At 39.8% G+C, this 14625-nt stretch overlaps 1 protein-coding gene across 1 annotated transcript in view; it reads right to left on the bottom strand.

Annotated features, from left to right (window-relative positions):
• The window catches only part of IL15RA (interleukin 15 receptor subunit alpha), a 17086-nt gene extending 3298 nt beyond the window's left edge, over window positions 1–13788 (bottom strand). Inside the window, exons 1-4 of the mRNA XM_023734319.1 lie at window positions 13521–13788; window positions 11012–11110; window positions 7696–7749; window positions 1116–1191 (exon numbers count right to left, since the gene is read on the bottom strand). Coding sequence (XP_023590087.1) covers window positions 1116–1191; window positions 7696–7749; window positions 11012–11110; window positions 13521–13695 — 404 coding nt within the window. The 5' untranslated portion in view covers window positions 13696–13788. The remainder of the gene's footprint in view (window positions 1–1115; window positions 1192–7695; window positions 7750–11011; window positions 11111–13520) is intronic.
• Window positions 13789–14625: the final 837 nt, after the last annotated feature.

Below are 14625 nucleotides of genomic sequence, written 5' to 3'. Positions count from 1 at the left end.
GGTCCCTCAGGGAGTTTGGATGTGTCTATGGAACTTCCATGACCTTTCCTTGTACAACTTGTGCTGGTTTTATGTGAAGTTTTAAATGACAGGTTTTTATTTTAGCTTTACAGTAGCCATTTCAGGAGCCCTGGTGATGCCTGGTGGCGCAGTGGTTAAGAGCTCGACTGCTAACCAAAAGGTTGGCAGTTCGAATCTACCAGCTGCTCTTTGGAAATCCTATGGGGCAGTTCTACTCTGTCCTATACGGTCACTATGAGTCGGAATTGATTCGGCAGCAACGGGATTCGGGATTTGAGTAGCATTTCATGGAATGTTTATCTTGTCAAAGTAAGGCTCAAAGGGTGGTTTAATCTTTATGTTGATATGATATTTAGGAAGGAATATTTTATAACTAGTAATTAGAAGTTTAGTTTCATCAAATATGATATTCATTAATTGCATAATACCAAGGAAGCATTTCATAAGAGCAACCACATCAGTACGGAATGCTGAAATGTTGGTTACTAATCGACAGAAGTACAACCTTAAGGCTAATATGCCATTTGAGGCATTAATGAAAGAATGATAAAAATGCTTGAAGAGTAGAAAAAATAAAAACTGAAATTTCAGCAAGTGGTGGAAAAATCTTGTCATAGATGAAATGCTGAAATGCAGAATTTGAATTATTAGAAATACAAAATTAAAACTGAGACGACCAACATTGAGTATATTTATAAGAAAAATATATACATATTTAATGAGTATATTCAAGAAGAATATATTTATGAATACATCATAAGAAACATTGATAAAGATTGGTATATTCATCAGTTTGGTCATTTGGCACAGTATTTCTCTCTGCATTGGCTTTTGATATTTTGGCCCACTTCCATCAGTCAGGTTCTTGTTGCATCAGTTTTTGACTGGTGGTCTGAGAACTGATTTGGGAAGTGAAGGGCTCTATAGGGCTGCCTCAGGACAGTTTGGCTCTGACATTCCTTTTGGTCAATATAGAATAGGGTGAGTGTGGAGCAAGGAGAGGGATTCTTCGATAGGGCGTTCAGATAATCATTAGAGTGAAACTTTTTCTGTAGGGAAGGAACTTGTTCAGTGTGATTATCTTGGGTACTCACCTTGTTTTTTTGTAACATAAACAAAAAAGTAGCACACCTACTGCAGTAAGCAGGAGGACAGATGTGGAGACTGCCACTGTAAAAGAACAGAATTAAGCTGGTACCATGCTAAAAGTCCCAGTAGTTGATTCATTTCTAAGAACTTGAGAAGTTTTCACAGTTTATGTTCCTGGTGGGGAGAGCCAAATGCCTTCCCAACCAACTTATTGTTATTAACATTTCTTGAGGGTCCATGTAATTCAGTTTATTCTACATCTGTGCAAAAGTTCACACCCTGTCTCTATCAACGCTGCTAGTTCAAACTGTCCTTATTCGTGTTTCCTTACATCCCCTTCCCCTAATCCTTGTCTTTCTTGGGCAAGGTGACAGGAGTGATGAGGAAGGGGTGGGAGTAAGTTAGAAGGAGAGTAAGAGCCTCACAGATTAAAAGTTGGAGTGAGAGGATGGAAATACAATGAGGAAGAGTCAGCCAGCACTTCAGGAGAAGAAATACTTCCTGCTAAATCCGAAGTTGAGAAGATAGAGGAAAACTCCTTCTGAGTTGTCCCCGGGCATAACTTCCCCTTTTTTTAAACTTCACAGAATCCTGATTTAGCAACAATAGTGTGCGGTGTCATTTTTCTTCCAATTTCATCCTCATCAGTATTATTTTTTATTTGCAACTTTTTACGGCAGAGGAAGGAGAAACAAGAATATTAAGGAGAGTGAGCTAATGACTCAGGAAAAGGAAAACACATGTTTTGATGGAGTAGCAAGGACAGCCTGGACTAGCTGGAGGAGTTAGGGGTGGAAGGCCAGAAGTCAGAACAACATCTAGATTTATTTGAATAGGAAGAGTGGGATCTTTACATGGAAACAAAAGGGCTTAGCCTGATGGCAGGGTGAGCATAACTATTTTTGCATCAATGATAAACTCCAAGCAGATTTGGCCAATTTGCCTTAATATTGTGAAATCTCCCGGTGAAAATCACCCCAGCTGCTCTACAGGCAAGATGACAACACAGAACATCTGGAGGAGCCAGGAGCCTCACTATAGACCATGAATCACACACATCTTAGGCTGTTACAGCTGCACAACCAGTACACAAGGATAAAGTTTTATGGATGAGCCTTCCAAACATAACTCTATTGAAAACCAACTAAATATAAGGATATCGAGGAAGAACACTCTGATTCTTTGCCGGGTAGGTAAACTGGTGTAATTTTTCTCAAGAGCAATTGGCAACATGTAACAAAAGCCTTAGAGAAGAGCATAAGTACACTAACTTTCCAATTCCACCTCTAGGAATTTATTTTAAGGACAGAGATGGATGGGCAAAGAAACATATACAGGAGTATTCATTGAAGTATTGTGATAAATAATAAATAATAATAATAAAAATGTTAATCTAAACCTCTTATCAATAGAAAATTAAATAAAGTGTGGTATACCTGTAAAATGGGATACTATTCAGCTATTAAAAATTATTAAATAGATCTATATTTATTATTATAGGGAGCCCTGGTAGTGCAGTGGTTAAGAACTTGGCTGCTAACCAAAAGGTTGGCAGTTTGGGTCCACCAGCCGCTGCTTGGAAACCCTATGGGGCAGTTCTGCTCTGTACTACAGGGTCGCTATGAGTCGGAATTGACTCGATGGTAATGGGTTTGGTTTTGTTTGTTTTTATATTTATTAACATGGAAAGATGTCTGTAATATCTTTAGTGAATAAGTTGGTTGAGATAAAAATGAACCAAAAATAATCTCCAGCAAGCATGTGTGTCACTTGCACAATAAAAATCTGGAAGAATACATACCGAAGTGTTAAGTAATGATGGCATTATAGATATCCCTTATTTTCTTTTTTAGAAAATGTTTGTTTTGTTCCTTATATTTTTGCATTAATATTGTATTCGGATGAATCACTTAACATTATAAAAAGAAAACAAAACAACTCCGAAGTAAATAAAAATAAGCATAGACAAATTGTTCCAAAAGAGGTAATGGAAAACACAGAAATCAGTAGATGTTTTGAGTTTTCAGACTTCACATCAATCACCATTATGACTAAGAAAGCTATATTAAAAATGTTGTACCCTATGGTAAACTATTTTTTCACTTTGGCTAATAGGCTTGGCATGCATTTATTGTAGATGGAGAGATTTACTGGAAAAGGCAAGTTGATGTAAACTCTAGTTCTACTTTCACAATGCTTCTTCCTGTTTCTCTTTAATGAAAATAAAAACTGCAGACTTGGGAGAAGAGGGCTTCCGAGCCAATGATAAAGCAATTTGAATTCAATATCTTCAACGCAGACTTTTAGCCTCTTCCTCAATTATATCCAGGGAAACTTAGTAAGGAAATTGAAACTAGAATCACTAAGACAATGGCTTAACATATCGACTGCCAGGTTTTCCACCCTTATGTGTTTCCTAGGGGATTTGTAGATGGGAGAAAAAGGGAGAGAAAGAGATTTGGTGAGATAGAGGAGAAGAGAAGAAGTAGAGAGAGTCTGGGAGAGGGAGGAGAAAAAATTGATTATTGCACTCTGTTCTCTGTTGTGTGCCATCAAGTTGATTCTGATTCATAGCGACCCAATGTGACAGAGTAGAAATGCCCCATAGGGATTCCTAGGCTGTACTCTTTAAGGAAGCAGATTGCCAAGCGTATCCTCCCACAGAGTGGCTGGTAGGTTTGAACCATCGACCTTTCAGCTGGCAGCAGAGCATTTAACCATTGTGCCACCAGGGCTCCTTGATTATTGCACAGGAGTCCAGAAAGGCCAGTAGCTTCCCCTCTTGACTTCTGAAGAACCTACAGTGCATATTAGGTTTAAGATAGGGGGGGGGCAGCTGGGGCAGCTGGTGGCCAGCGTTTGGTAAGGATGATGAAATGTCCTCTGTGTGTCCATTCCTCTCATTCAAGAGATTTAGCTCTGAGGAAATTGAGACCAACACTTTGCTACTCACAGATGTGTGGCTAGAACTGAGCATCAGTGATTTAAGAACAAGTATGAAAGGAGATTCTAAAATTAAGACGTAGACATTTCCAAAACAAGCATAGCAATTTATAAATGCACAGGATCATAAAAGATACCAATATATAAGGAATGCTCATTCCTTAGCAATGCCCCAACAAACTAGGTCAATAAGGGAGTACTATTAGTGATGTCACTGTAACCATAAGTGCTTGCGTGCCAGCATCAGACAAAAGCAATCTTGAAGTAAGTATCAATTCACTATTCTTGGATAGTGGCTTTTTTTCTGTCTCTTCTAAGCACATAAGTTTTGGGTACTCAATAATAAGTATTGTAGGACCTCAATACACACTTAATTGATCAAATTAAATCTTTATCATTCCATAAATTAAAGTAACATTTGTCTTTTAATGAGAAATCTGCATTTCACTGCAGCTTAGGAACATGCCTAGCACAGAGGAAGAACTCAAAATTTATTTTGAATGAATGGATGAACAATGTAACAGATGCAATTCCTGTTAAAGGTGGAGCAAATTATTGCAGCAAAATTTTTTTTAGATGTGAAAGGCTAGAGGCATAAATACATTCTGAAAAATAAACTCTTCACTCCTAGTGTGCTCAATGATATGGCAGAGTAAACACTGTCATAGGTGACATTCTAACCTTTTACTTTACAATCACGAGTCTTCACAAAGAGCCAAGTCGAGAATCAGAGACCAGATATTAGAATAATTGAATAAATTTATTGCTAAAAAGAGCTGGCAAAGGAGCCAGTAGATATTTAAAACAATGAAACTATGAACCATACTTCCTAAATGGTAAATATTTGTTAAAATATAATAAAGTCCTCAAATTCATTTGCTCATTCATTCAACGTTTATTGAGTACCTATTATTTACCATTTTCTATTGTACTAAAAGAAATACTTTTTAAAAGTGGTTATAATCATTTACATAACTTATATAAAAAGCAAATTTCAAGATTGGTAGTATCAATGAACTGATTAAATGTCCATATTTACAGAGCAACAACTATGATAAAGCATCATTACTTTTTTTTTATAAAGATGAGCTCAGCTGATTGCTTACTCACGCAGAAATGTCCAAGGAAACAGTGAGCATCTCTGCCACTTGTAACTCTGACAAGGGTGGGTGTACTCTTGGGTCTCAGGGTGGCTGAAACTTTATGTGGCATACGTTGAAGGCACTTATCACTACGTGTTTTTTAGAAACCTAACATGATTTTAATTTTAGTTTACACCTCATTAGCAGACAAAGCTTCAGTAGTAAATATATGATAAGATAGATCTTGTTTTTATCTCATTGGTGACACTTACTTAATTCTGTCTTAGAGTTAATTGTAAATATGTTTATCTTTATATTTAAGCAGTCTGAAGGAAATCTTACTCATACAACAGGAAAGATTTTAAGGTTTTTTTTTTTTTTTTAAATCTCTGTATCTCCACAGTTCCTTGTACAGAGCTATCTTTGTCTGTTGTAGGAGCTTAGTTAAGGTTTATTACATTTCATTTCAGAATTTCAGAGATAGTTTTGATATTTTAATCTAATGAAAGTCATGAACTGTAAATAATACATTTTAGCCCATAATAAAATAGTTCTTTGAAAATATATGTAGAAAAAAATGGGCCCAAATTTTCACATCTAGGAATTTATCCTACAGATATATTTGCACATACGCAAAATAATATTTTTCAATTAATCATTGTTTTTAATATAGTCAAAGAATGTAAACAACCAAGTATCTAAACAGGAGATTGGCTAAATAAATGATGCCAAATTCATACAATGGAATACTTTGTAGCTGTTAAAAAGAATGAGGTGGTTTTTATGTACTGATATGGAAGCATCTCCAAGATGTATTGATATATCAGTAAATGAAAACAAACAACTTTCAGGAGAGTAAAAATAAAATACCTAACTGTCTACCAGAACCAGTTGCTACCAAGTCAACCTCGACTCATGGCAACCCATGAGTGTCAGAGTAGAAATGTGCTCCAATGGTTTTCAATGGCTGAGTTTTTGGAAGTAGATCACCAGACCTGCTTGGGTGGACTCAAACCTCCAGCCTTCAGTTAGCAGCCGAGTTTGTTAACCATTTGTACTACCCAGGGACTCCACCAAACTGTCTAGCAGTCACCTCTCCTCTGTTTGCTTCTTTGCATATTAACTCTCTGGAAGGATACAAACAGCCTATTGGGACTATAGAAATCTGCTTCCTTCCTGCAAGGGAATTTTGAATCAGAGGTGGGACTTAGTTTTTACTGTCTACCCTTTTGTAACTTTTGATTTTAAACCATGTGCAAATATTACCAATTCAAAAAATAAATTAAAACTTTAAAACTATGTAAAAAGATTAATGTAGTATGTGACATAAGGGAAACAATAGGTTGGTTATTTTATTTATAATTCTCCTCTTAAATCATGAAAATATTTCTGTTTCAATGTCATTGTCATTAAATGCCACAGTTTTTCCATGAAAATAATCCCAAAAGAGTGTTTCTAAAATGTCTTGACTTTGCCTATGTCTTGATCATTTTTCAAACCAGTCTAACTAACTGCTAAAATGACCAAAGTCACTTAATGTTTTTCCAGATGACACTTGATGCAGATAAAATGTAGCCACAAAAACTTAGCAGAAAAACTTATGAATAGAAAATAGAGATTTTTTTTCTCCATATCAAATTATAGACCAAGTAAATTGTTTTTTGTTCCTTATAAAGCTTAGTCAGACAGAAGTATTAGATTCTTTCCCACGACATGCATTTCTCTCCCAGCTTCTTTCCCTCCCTCATCTTTCTCCTATTCTCTTTTCTCTTCTCTGAGCTCTCCTCTTCTCCTTTCATCTTTTTCTTTCATTCTTGCAAACACTTTTCCATCTTACCCCTTATACTCAACTTCAATGTTCTTTCTTTTCCCTCAGCCTTAGTATTGTGTGTGTCTTCTGTAAAAACAAGCCTTTGATACTGAGAAACTTGAATAGCCTCACTGTAAAGTACATGGTGGTTACATCCTGTGAAAGATTAGTTCAGCTTATGGCAGAAGAACAGCATAACTATAATTATGGCAGCACTCATTCACAGTTTTTCAATAAATCCTACACAGAAGCCTAGCACTGTTTAGTAGAACTGTGAATAGCTGTACAATAAGGCCTTTTTTGTGGAGTGTATGTTCTCTGGTTTCAACATCAGTAGCCTGACAGTTAGAAACTACCCATGTTAAGATAAGTAATCATGTCAAATAAACCAAAAAACCAAAACCAAGCCTGTTGCCATAGAGTCAATTCCGACCCATAGTGACCCTGTAGGAGAGAGTAGAACTGCCCCATAAGGTTTCCAAGGAACGGCTGGTGGATTAGAACTGCTGACCTCTTTGTTGGCAGCTGAGCTCTTAACCACTGTGTCACCAAGGCTCCATGTCAAGTAAAGAATCCCATAAATAAGGTGATTATATATAATTTATTATCTAAACTTAGACACTTTTAAGAGTGAAGAGGAATGCTTTTAATGATCATGCTGGCACAGCAAGCATCAACTAGGACTGGTCTGCAAACTAGGACAACGGCCACCCTGATCATAAACACGGCCAGACAAATAAAAACACTTACCAGTGACAGCTGAGAAACTCCCAGTGACAGCTGTGGAATTGTCTGAAGAAGCATCTGCAGAAAAGAGATTACAGCTCAATTATGGCCATAGTCCCAAAGGCCCTAATTTTCCATTAACAGGAGAATTCTGGGCAACTTGGCTTTCACCTTAAAACCTTGGGTGATTCACAGCTGGCACAAACTCGTTTCACTAAAGAACAAGCAGAGTAACTAATTTAGATGCTGGGCTGAACTTAAGAATCAGATAAATACTTATAGAAGATCCAGATTACCGAGAGCTCCTCCATTCTTAGATCATGCCTCCAGACTGTGGAAAGCTTCCTCCATCCCCATTTGAGGATGCAGATATTGTTCAGATTCTTGACATAAACTCTGCCCATACAGGTTAACAAGGTTAGCCTTGTCACATCCAGGGGATGGACTTATTCTCCAGCTATTTCAGCTGGACTAAGGCATGGTAGAACCCAGAGAATGCATACCAGAGCAAGGAAGCCATGGCAGAGAGCAGAAGGCAAAAGGGTAGCTCAGTCAGTCATACTTTGGGTTGAATGACATAATGTTATACAGTTGTCTTGCTCTAGAGCTCAACCAAAATCTCAGAGGCAGCACATGGGGAACTGGCCTCTCTCCTAAAGTATGCAAAGCTAGTGCTGACCTGGTGTCACGTGGGAAGCAGAGGGAGTTTGTTCCAAAGTCTTTGCTGCTGTCTGAGATGTGGCTGGGGAGGACTCATTCCTGACTACCACTGTGGTTCCTGAAGAAGGTGGTTCTGATGGCATCCGCCTGGAGCCCAGTACAAAAGCTCTCTCTGTGGTCACTGTGATGTCTGACTTGGGGGTGGAAGCTTCTGGTTCTGTAGAGAATTCCAAGACATGTGGAACATAAATATTTCAAAAAGAGTCCCCAGAAGAGGATGTACTTAAGGAACTGCTCTAGTGAGTCCAGCCCTGGGCTAGCCCACCCCCAGCAACCACTTCTTTGGGAAAATCCCTTAAATAGGTAACATATTTATCCATCTGAAATGCTAATGGGAATTCTGTGCCTTCTAGGGAATTTGCAGTTTTCACAGAACATCTAAGGAAAAAAATCCCAAAAGTTCTCAAAAACAAGTTTAACTATATTTGCCACAGACACTTGGGATGCTGATTTTATTTTATTTTTTATATCTTTGCACTAAAACTTGGAAATAAGGGGAAGCCTGTCTGGAACTTTAAACCAAAAAACCAAACCTGCTGCCATCAAGTCGATTCTGACTCATAGCGACCCTACAGGACAGGGTAGAACTGCCCCATAGGATTTCCAAGGAGCTCCTGGTGGATTCAGACTGCTGACGTTTTGGTTAGCAGCCATAGCTCTTAACCACCATGCCACCATGGTTTCCATGGAACTTTAGAGGATGTATTTGAGGAAAGTATCCCGATCTTTCTCCACTCTCAGGCTGGGAGCCCTGCCTTGTGTTTAGGTACCCATCTTCCTTGTCCCTAACTATCAGACTGGCCACCCTTAAACTGTAAGGCATGGCATAACTTTTCACTATTATTTTTTTCCATGAAAAATGGGTCTTCTAGTGTGGTAAATCCAGTACTCATAAAATGCATCCTGGAGCAGAAGACATGAGCAAAGGACTATTGGGATGCAGTACATCTTTGCCTCCCTGGCCACACTGTTTTGGGCCACTTTTCCATCCTCTCCCAGTCACAGACACTGTGAGAGGTCCTTGTAGCCTTTACTCCTTTGTCACCACCTCTATGTACTGTTTCCCAAGCTGCCAGTACTCCAGGGCAGTCTGCCGACAGAGTCTATCCAGTGTATTCACATCCCAGTGTGGTGGTCAGGTCACCCTGTGTCAAAGATGACACTCTCACATCTGAGGTTTCGGCTGCAGTTTGGTCTCAGTGATGGACATGTCTTACCAAGTATATGGGACATGAAGGCAGGGATTGCAAGAGGCTATCTGATCAATCTTATCAGTTGGCTGAGCCAGGTGGGACCCAGCTCAAAGGAATTTTGGAATTGCCCCAAACTTAAATCTAGCTAGTACTCAACAACCTCTTTCTCCTCCTGTTTGTGGCCAACCAACTAGGAGAAAACCTCTTTCTAGTGTCTAAGCCCTCCCTCAAGCAGTGGTTCCTCGGTCTTGACTATGTAACAATCACCTGAGGAACTTTTAAAAACCTTGATTCCCAGATTGCTCCCCAGGCCAATTAGAATTTCAAGGTGATCTCAATGTGCACCAAAGTTGAGAACCACTGCTCTAGGGAAGGTGGGAATGAGCAGCATAGTAAGTGAAAACAGAGATGACAATACCTGGAGGGAAGGGAGGGGCCAGGGGCCAGAATAAAGCACAAACTGGTTAACGGGCTACTAAAAAATCAGAAGTTAATTGCAAAGTAAGATTATCATAGGATACAAGGCAGATCATCCCAAGATATTTAGCATCCAAGATTTGGAATTAACATTGGGATAGTGCTGAGGGAATTGGGATAGATTACCGAAGACTCAGTTGAAATACAGGTCATTGGCAGCTTTGCGCAATGCTTCCATAATAGAGCAATCTTAGTTAATTTGCCGATGCTTAGCATTGTTGGGAAGCGATTCTCCATGGGTCTCTCACATTTCAGAATGTGTTACTAGCAGAAACAATGACTTACATTTCTCTGGACTGTCTTTTCAAGGATATTTATATAGCAAATGCCTTGGAAGAAAGAGATCATGCTTGTCTCTGGAGCAAAGAGCCGACATTGGTTTACTGCCAATTATAAAAGATGCAGGCTCCCTAATCTCAGGGCTCCTCCCCTATAACGCAGCCCACTGAATGTGCAGGTGCCCATTTGGGACCATCTGCATTGCCTAGGTGGGACTTGAGGACAAGGGAAATTGATATGCAAATCTGCAAATATGCAGATGCTACTGCTGTTTGCTGTGCGGAATAATAAGTCCTTTGTCTCTGATCTGGGAGTGTCATGTCTTCTGCTGGCATTCATGAAACTGGCAGGCTAACATGCAAGAAAGATACAATGTCAGACCTTTCGTGGTTCTTGGCAGGATAAATGTCGACAACTAAATCAGATCTGCCATAGTAATAGATTTCAAACCATTATTAATTATGTACATATGAAACCTGGATATCAAGTAACCTTGATTTATAAAAGAAAATTAAACCAATGTAAACTGTTATTCTTGAGTTTAATAAAAGATTTGTCTTATTATTTTGTTTGCAGTAGAATGCCAGCAGTGGTCCATAAATTTGAGAGATTTGTGGGAACCTGGGTAGTAGTAGGGATAGGAGTCCTTAAAAAGTTTCCAACATTCCTACCTTTCCTAGAAGGGGTGAAGCTCTCTGGTTGTGGGATCACCTTTGCTGGTGCTAGTGTGGAGGATGACACAGGCATTTGGTGAGTCAGGGAGGGATCTCCTAGAGAGAAGATAACCACATGGCATTTATGATCCTGAGAGTGGAACCTGAAATGGTTTCAGAACTGGATGGATAAATGAATGAATGAATGAATTTAAAATATAGATATCTGACTTCCTAGGATAGGTGAGAAGCACAGGAAATAAGCAAGAATCAATGTTTCCCAACCTGCAATTCCCACACAAATGCAAAGACAGACTGCAAGCTATTTTTTTTTTAGCACTTTAAAAAGACTGCACAAGTTAAATATCACATTGCTTTTATTTTTGGTTGGAATGTGTTATGGATTGAATTGTGTCCTCCAAAAAGGTGTGTCAGATTGGCTAGGCTGTGATTCCCAGTATTGTGTGATTTTCCACCATTTTGTCATCTGATGTGATTTTCCTATGTGTTGTAAATCCTACCTCTAGGATGTTAATGAGGCAGGATTAGAGGCAGTTATGATAATGAGGCAGAACTCAATCTACAAGATTAGATTGTGTTTTGAGTCAATCTCTTTTGAGATATAAAAGAGAGAAGTGAGCAGAGAGACAGGGGACCTCATTACCACCAAGCAAGGAGAGCCAGGAGCGTGCGCATCCTTTGGACCTGGGTCCCTATGCTGAGACTCTCCTAGACCAGGGGAAAATTGATGACAAGGACCTTCCTTCAGAGCTGACAGAGAGAGAGAGCCTTCCCCTGGAGCTGGCACGCTGAATTCAGACTTCTAGCCTCCTAAACTGTGAGAGAATAAATTTATCTTTGTTAAAGCCATCCATTTGTGGTATTTCTGTTATGACAGCACTAGATAACTAAGACAGAAAGATATCAACTCAGTTTTATAATACTGATTTTTCCATGAGAAAATGAAGTATTACTCAATAGATGCAGTTTGTTTAGCAGGAAAAAAAAAATCATTCAAAGCACAAGAGGTTGAAAAAAAATAATGAAGGGAGGTGTTAAAGGTAAAAAAGTTGGGAATCTTTGGTCCAAATGATACCTTAAGATTTCTCCAGTCTTTGGGTTCTAAAATTCTACGATTCCAAGTCTCTCTCTCTTCTTTTCTCCTTTCTTTCCTCCCCCCAACCCCTGTTCAAAGCCTACAACTTTTCTCCATCCCAGATTTCATTCACCCAAAGGACTTGGAGCTTTGAGGAAATACTACCTTTCCCTACAGCAGAAAAGTCCTTATTTTTGCTCTGTAGTACAGGTTCCAGTGAGTTCCAGGACTGGATAGAGTAAGAACTCCACTCCCTGTTCTCTGAGTATGACTCTGTTACTGCTCGTGCCTGTCCTTGCCCATCATAACTCTTCAATTACACCTTGATGCCATGGGAAACTCTGTTGGACGACTGCCACAAGTGTGAAGGCTTCCTCCTTGCCTTTTCTTTGATGTTTCTATGACTGTCATTTAGCCGGAGGGGGAGCAGGACCTAAGAGTAATCTAGGCGCTACAAGTTTAGCTAGAAAGTCTGGCTCTTCAACAAGTCCCATAGCAGAGCAAGTTTGCTATAAGACAACCCTTTGTCCCCCATCCTCTCGGAGAGGAGTTGAGAATATTCACGAATGTTATATGAGAAAGTATCTAGCTTGCTGCTGGACATACACTAAGTACTAAATAAACATTTGTTAATCAAAATTCTCTTGTAAGATCACAGGTCAATCTTTATTTTTCAAGAGTAAGGAAGAGGGAGAACAGAAGTGGGGCTTAGTATTCCTAGAAAAGTGCTAAGTGGCTTCCAGTCCAAGATTGTTTGGCTTCTTCTGGGATGGTTATCCAGTTGTGAGTGGTTAAAATAAAAGTCAGTTCTCATGACCTTCCCCCATACTTGCTCTTGAGTGCTGGCTGGACACTCACCATTCATAGGTGACTAAGCTAAGGGAATCTCTGCTCCATGGGTCTACCCCAGTCTCCTGGGCTGGGTACCAATGAAGAACAGCAATAATTTCCCAGTAGTCTATTTCCCAGTGAGAAATCTGAAAAGCTTTCTGGGAAGTAAGCATGCTCGTGAGAACACACCCTTGTCTGTAGCCAAACTCTTGCTACCATAATCTTGAAACAAAGCACCGACAATAATAGTTACAATTGACCAGGTTTCACTCAATCCTCCTACAACCTACAAGGTTGACATCAGGTCCATTTTCTAGATGAGGGACCAGAAGTTCAAAGATGAAGGCCTTTGCCCAAGGCCTTATAGATGGTATGTGGCCAAGCTAGAATCTGAACCCAGAATCGTGTGACCCCAAATTTGACATATTTTTCAGCCCCAGAAATTGTTGTTCAGAGTCCCACTGGTTTATGTAACCTCAGGCCTTGGTACAGACCTTTCTTTGGCCCCTGAGATTGGCTCATTCACATTTCCACACTGCAGCACCACCCTCTGGACTGCTTTGGCAAAGGTGCGGGTGGGGTGCAGAATTGGCTACTTACTGATGCACTTGAGATTAGGAGTTGTCCAGTGAGCAGTGTTTGTGGTCTTGTTAAGCACACATTCAGTCAGGCTGGATGTTCCAGCTTTACGCTTGAAGCCAGAGTTACAAGTATACCGCTCCCTGGAACTCAAATTGTAGTTCTTGACCCGTATGTCTGCATGTTCAACAGACATGGGTGTAGGGCATGTGATGCCACCTGTGAAAGTATAGATAAAAGAGGAGAGATGAAGAGATTTCAAGCCTGTTAAGAAGCTTTCTCCAGGGAATACATGGACTATAGTTACTAGTTTTATACTCAGGATCAAATTTATCCCAGGGGCTCATTAGGACACAAACAGATTCCAAGCACGTGGAAGATCTTCGGTAAGTACACCCGTGAACTAGAAGCCTCAAATGCTGGCCATCCAGCATGACTAGAGACTTGAGAGTCATCAGTGAAAACCCATCTCCCATGCTCTCCATTTCTTATCAGTCTCCAAGCCCTAGATATCTCTCAAAACTATCCTTTTCTCTATCTCCTCTGCCCTACCGTAGACCAAGACTCAGAGCTTGACACTGCCTGACACTGGTCTCCCTGCATGTAGTCCCTGCCACCCTTCAATCCACTTTCCACAAGGCACCCTGCCGAATCTTTAGAAATGCATATTTGATAACGTCTTCGCTCTCTTCGGCTTCTCACTGCTCTTAGAATAAAAACTGAATTCCTTAAGAAATCTTCAAGGCTCTGCCAGATCTGGCCCTGCCTGCCTTTCTAGCCACCCTTCCCCTCCCACGCTGCCCTTTGGTTTCCCCTATGCCACTCACCCTCCCCTCATTCCAGAACCTGCCACCACATTCCAGGCAGGGATCTCTCTACCATCCTTCCTAACTTACTTCAGCATCACTTCTCAGGAAAGCCTTCCCACATCTCCACAGTAAACCAGATCTCATAGTTCTGCGTTGTCTTTATCGGTTTTTTTTTTTTTTTTCCAGTTTGTATTTAAGATTTTGAGATCATATGATTAATATACTTCCCACCATCTGGACTGTCAGCTATATGAGGGTAGGAACAATGTCTGTTTTGCTCAACGTTTTATCCCCTGAGTCTAGTACCAAAACCAGAA

Source organism: Trichechus manatus, unplaced genomic scaffold (assembly GCF_000243295.1).
Source record: "Trichechus manatus latirostris isolate Lorelei unplaced genomic scaffold, TriManLat1.0 scaffold00067, whole genome shotgun sequence".
Classification (NCBI taxonomy): Eukaryota; Metazoa; Chordata; class Mammalia; order Sirenia; family Trichechidae; genus Trichechus; species Trichechus manatus.
This window is presented reverse-complemented; position numbering and strand designations above follow the sequence as displayed.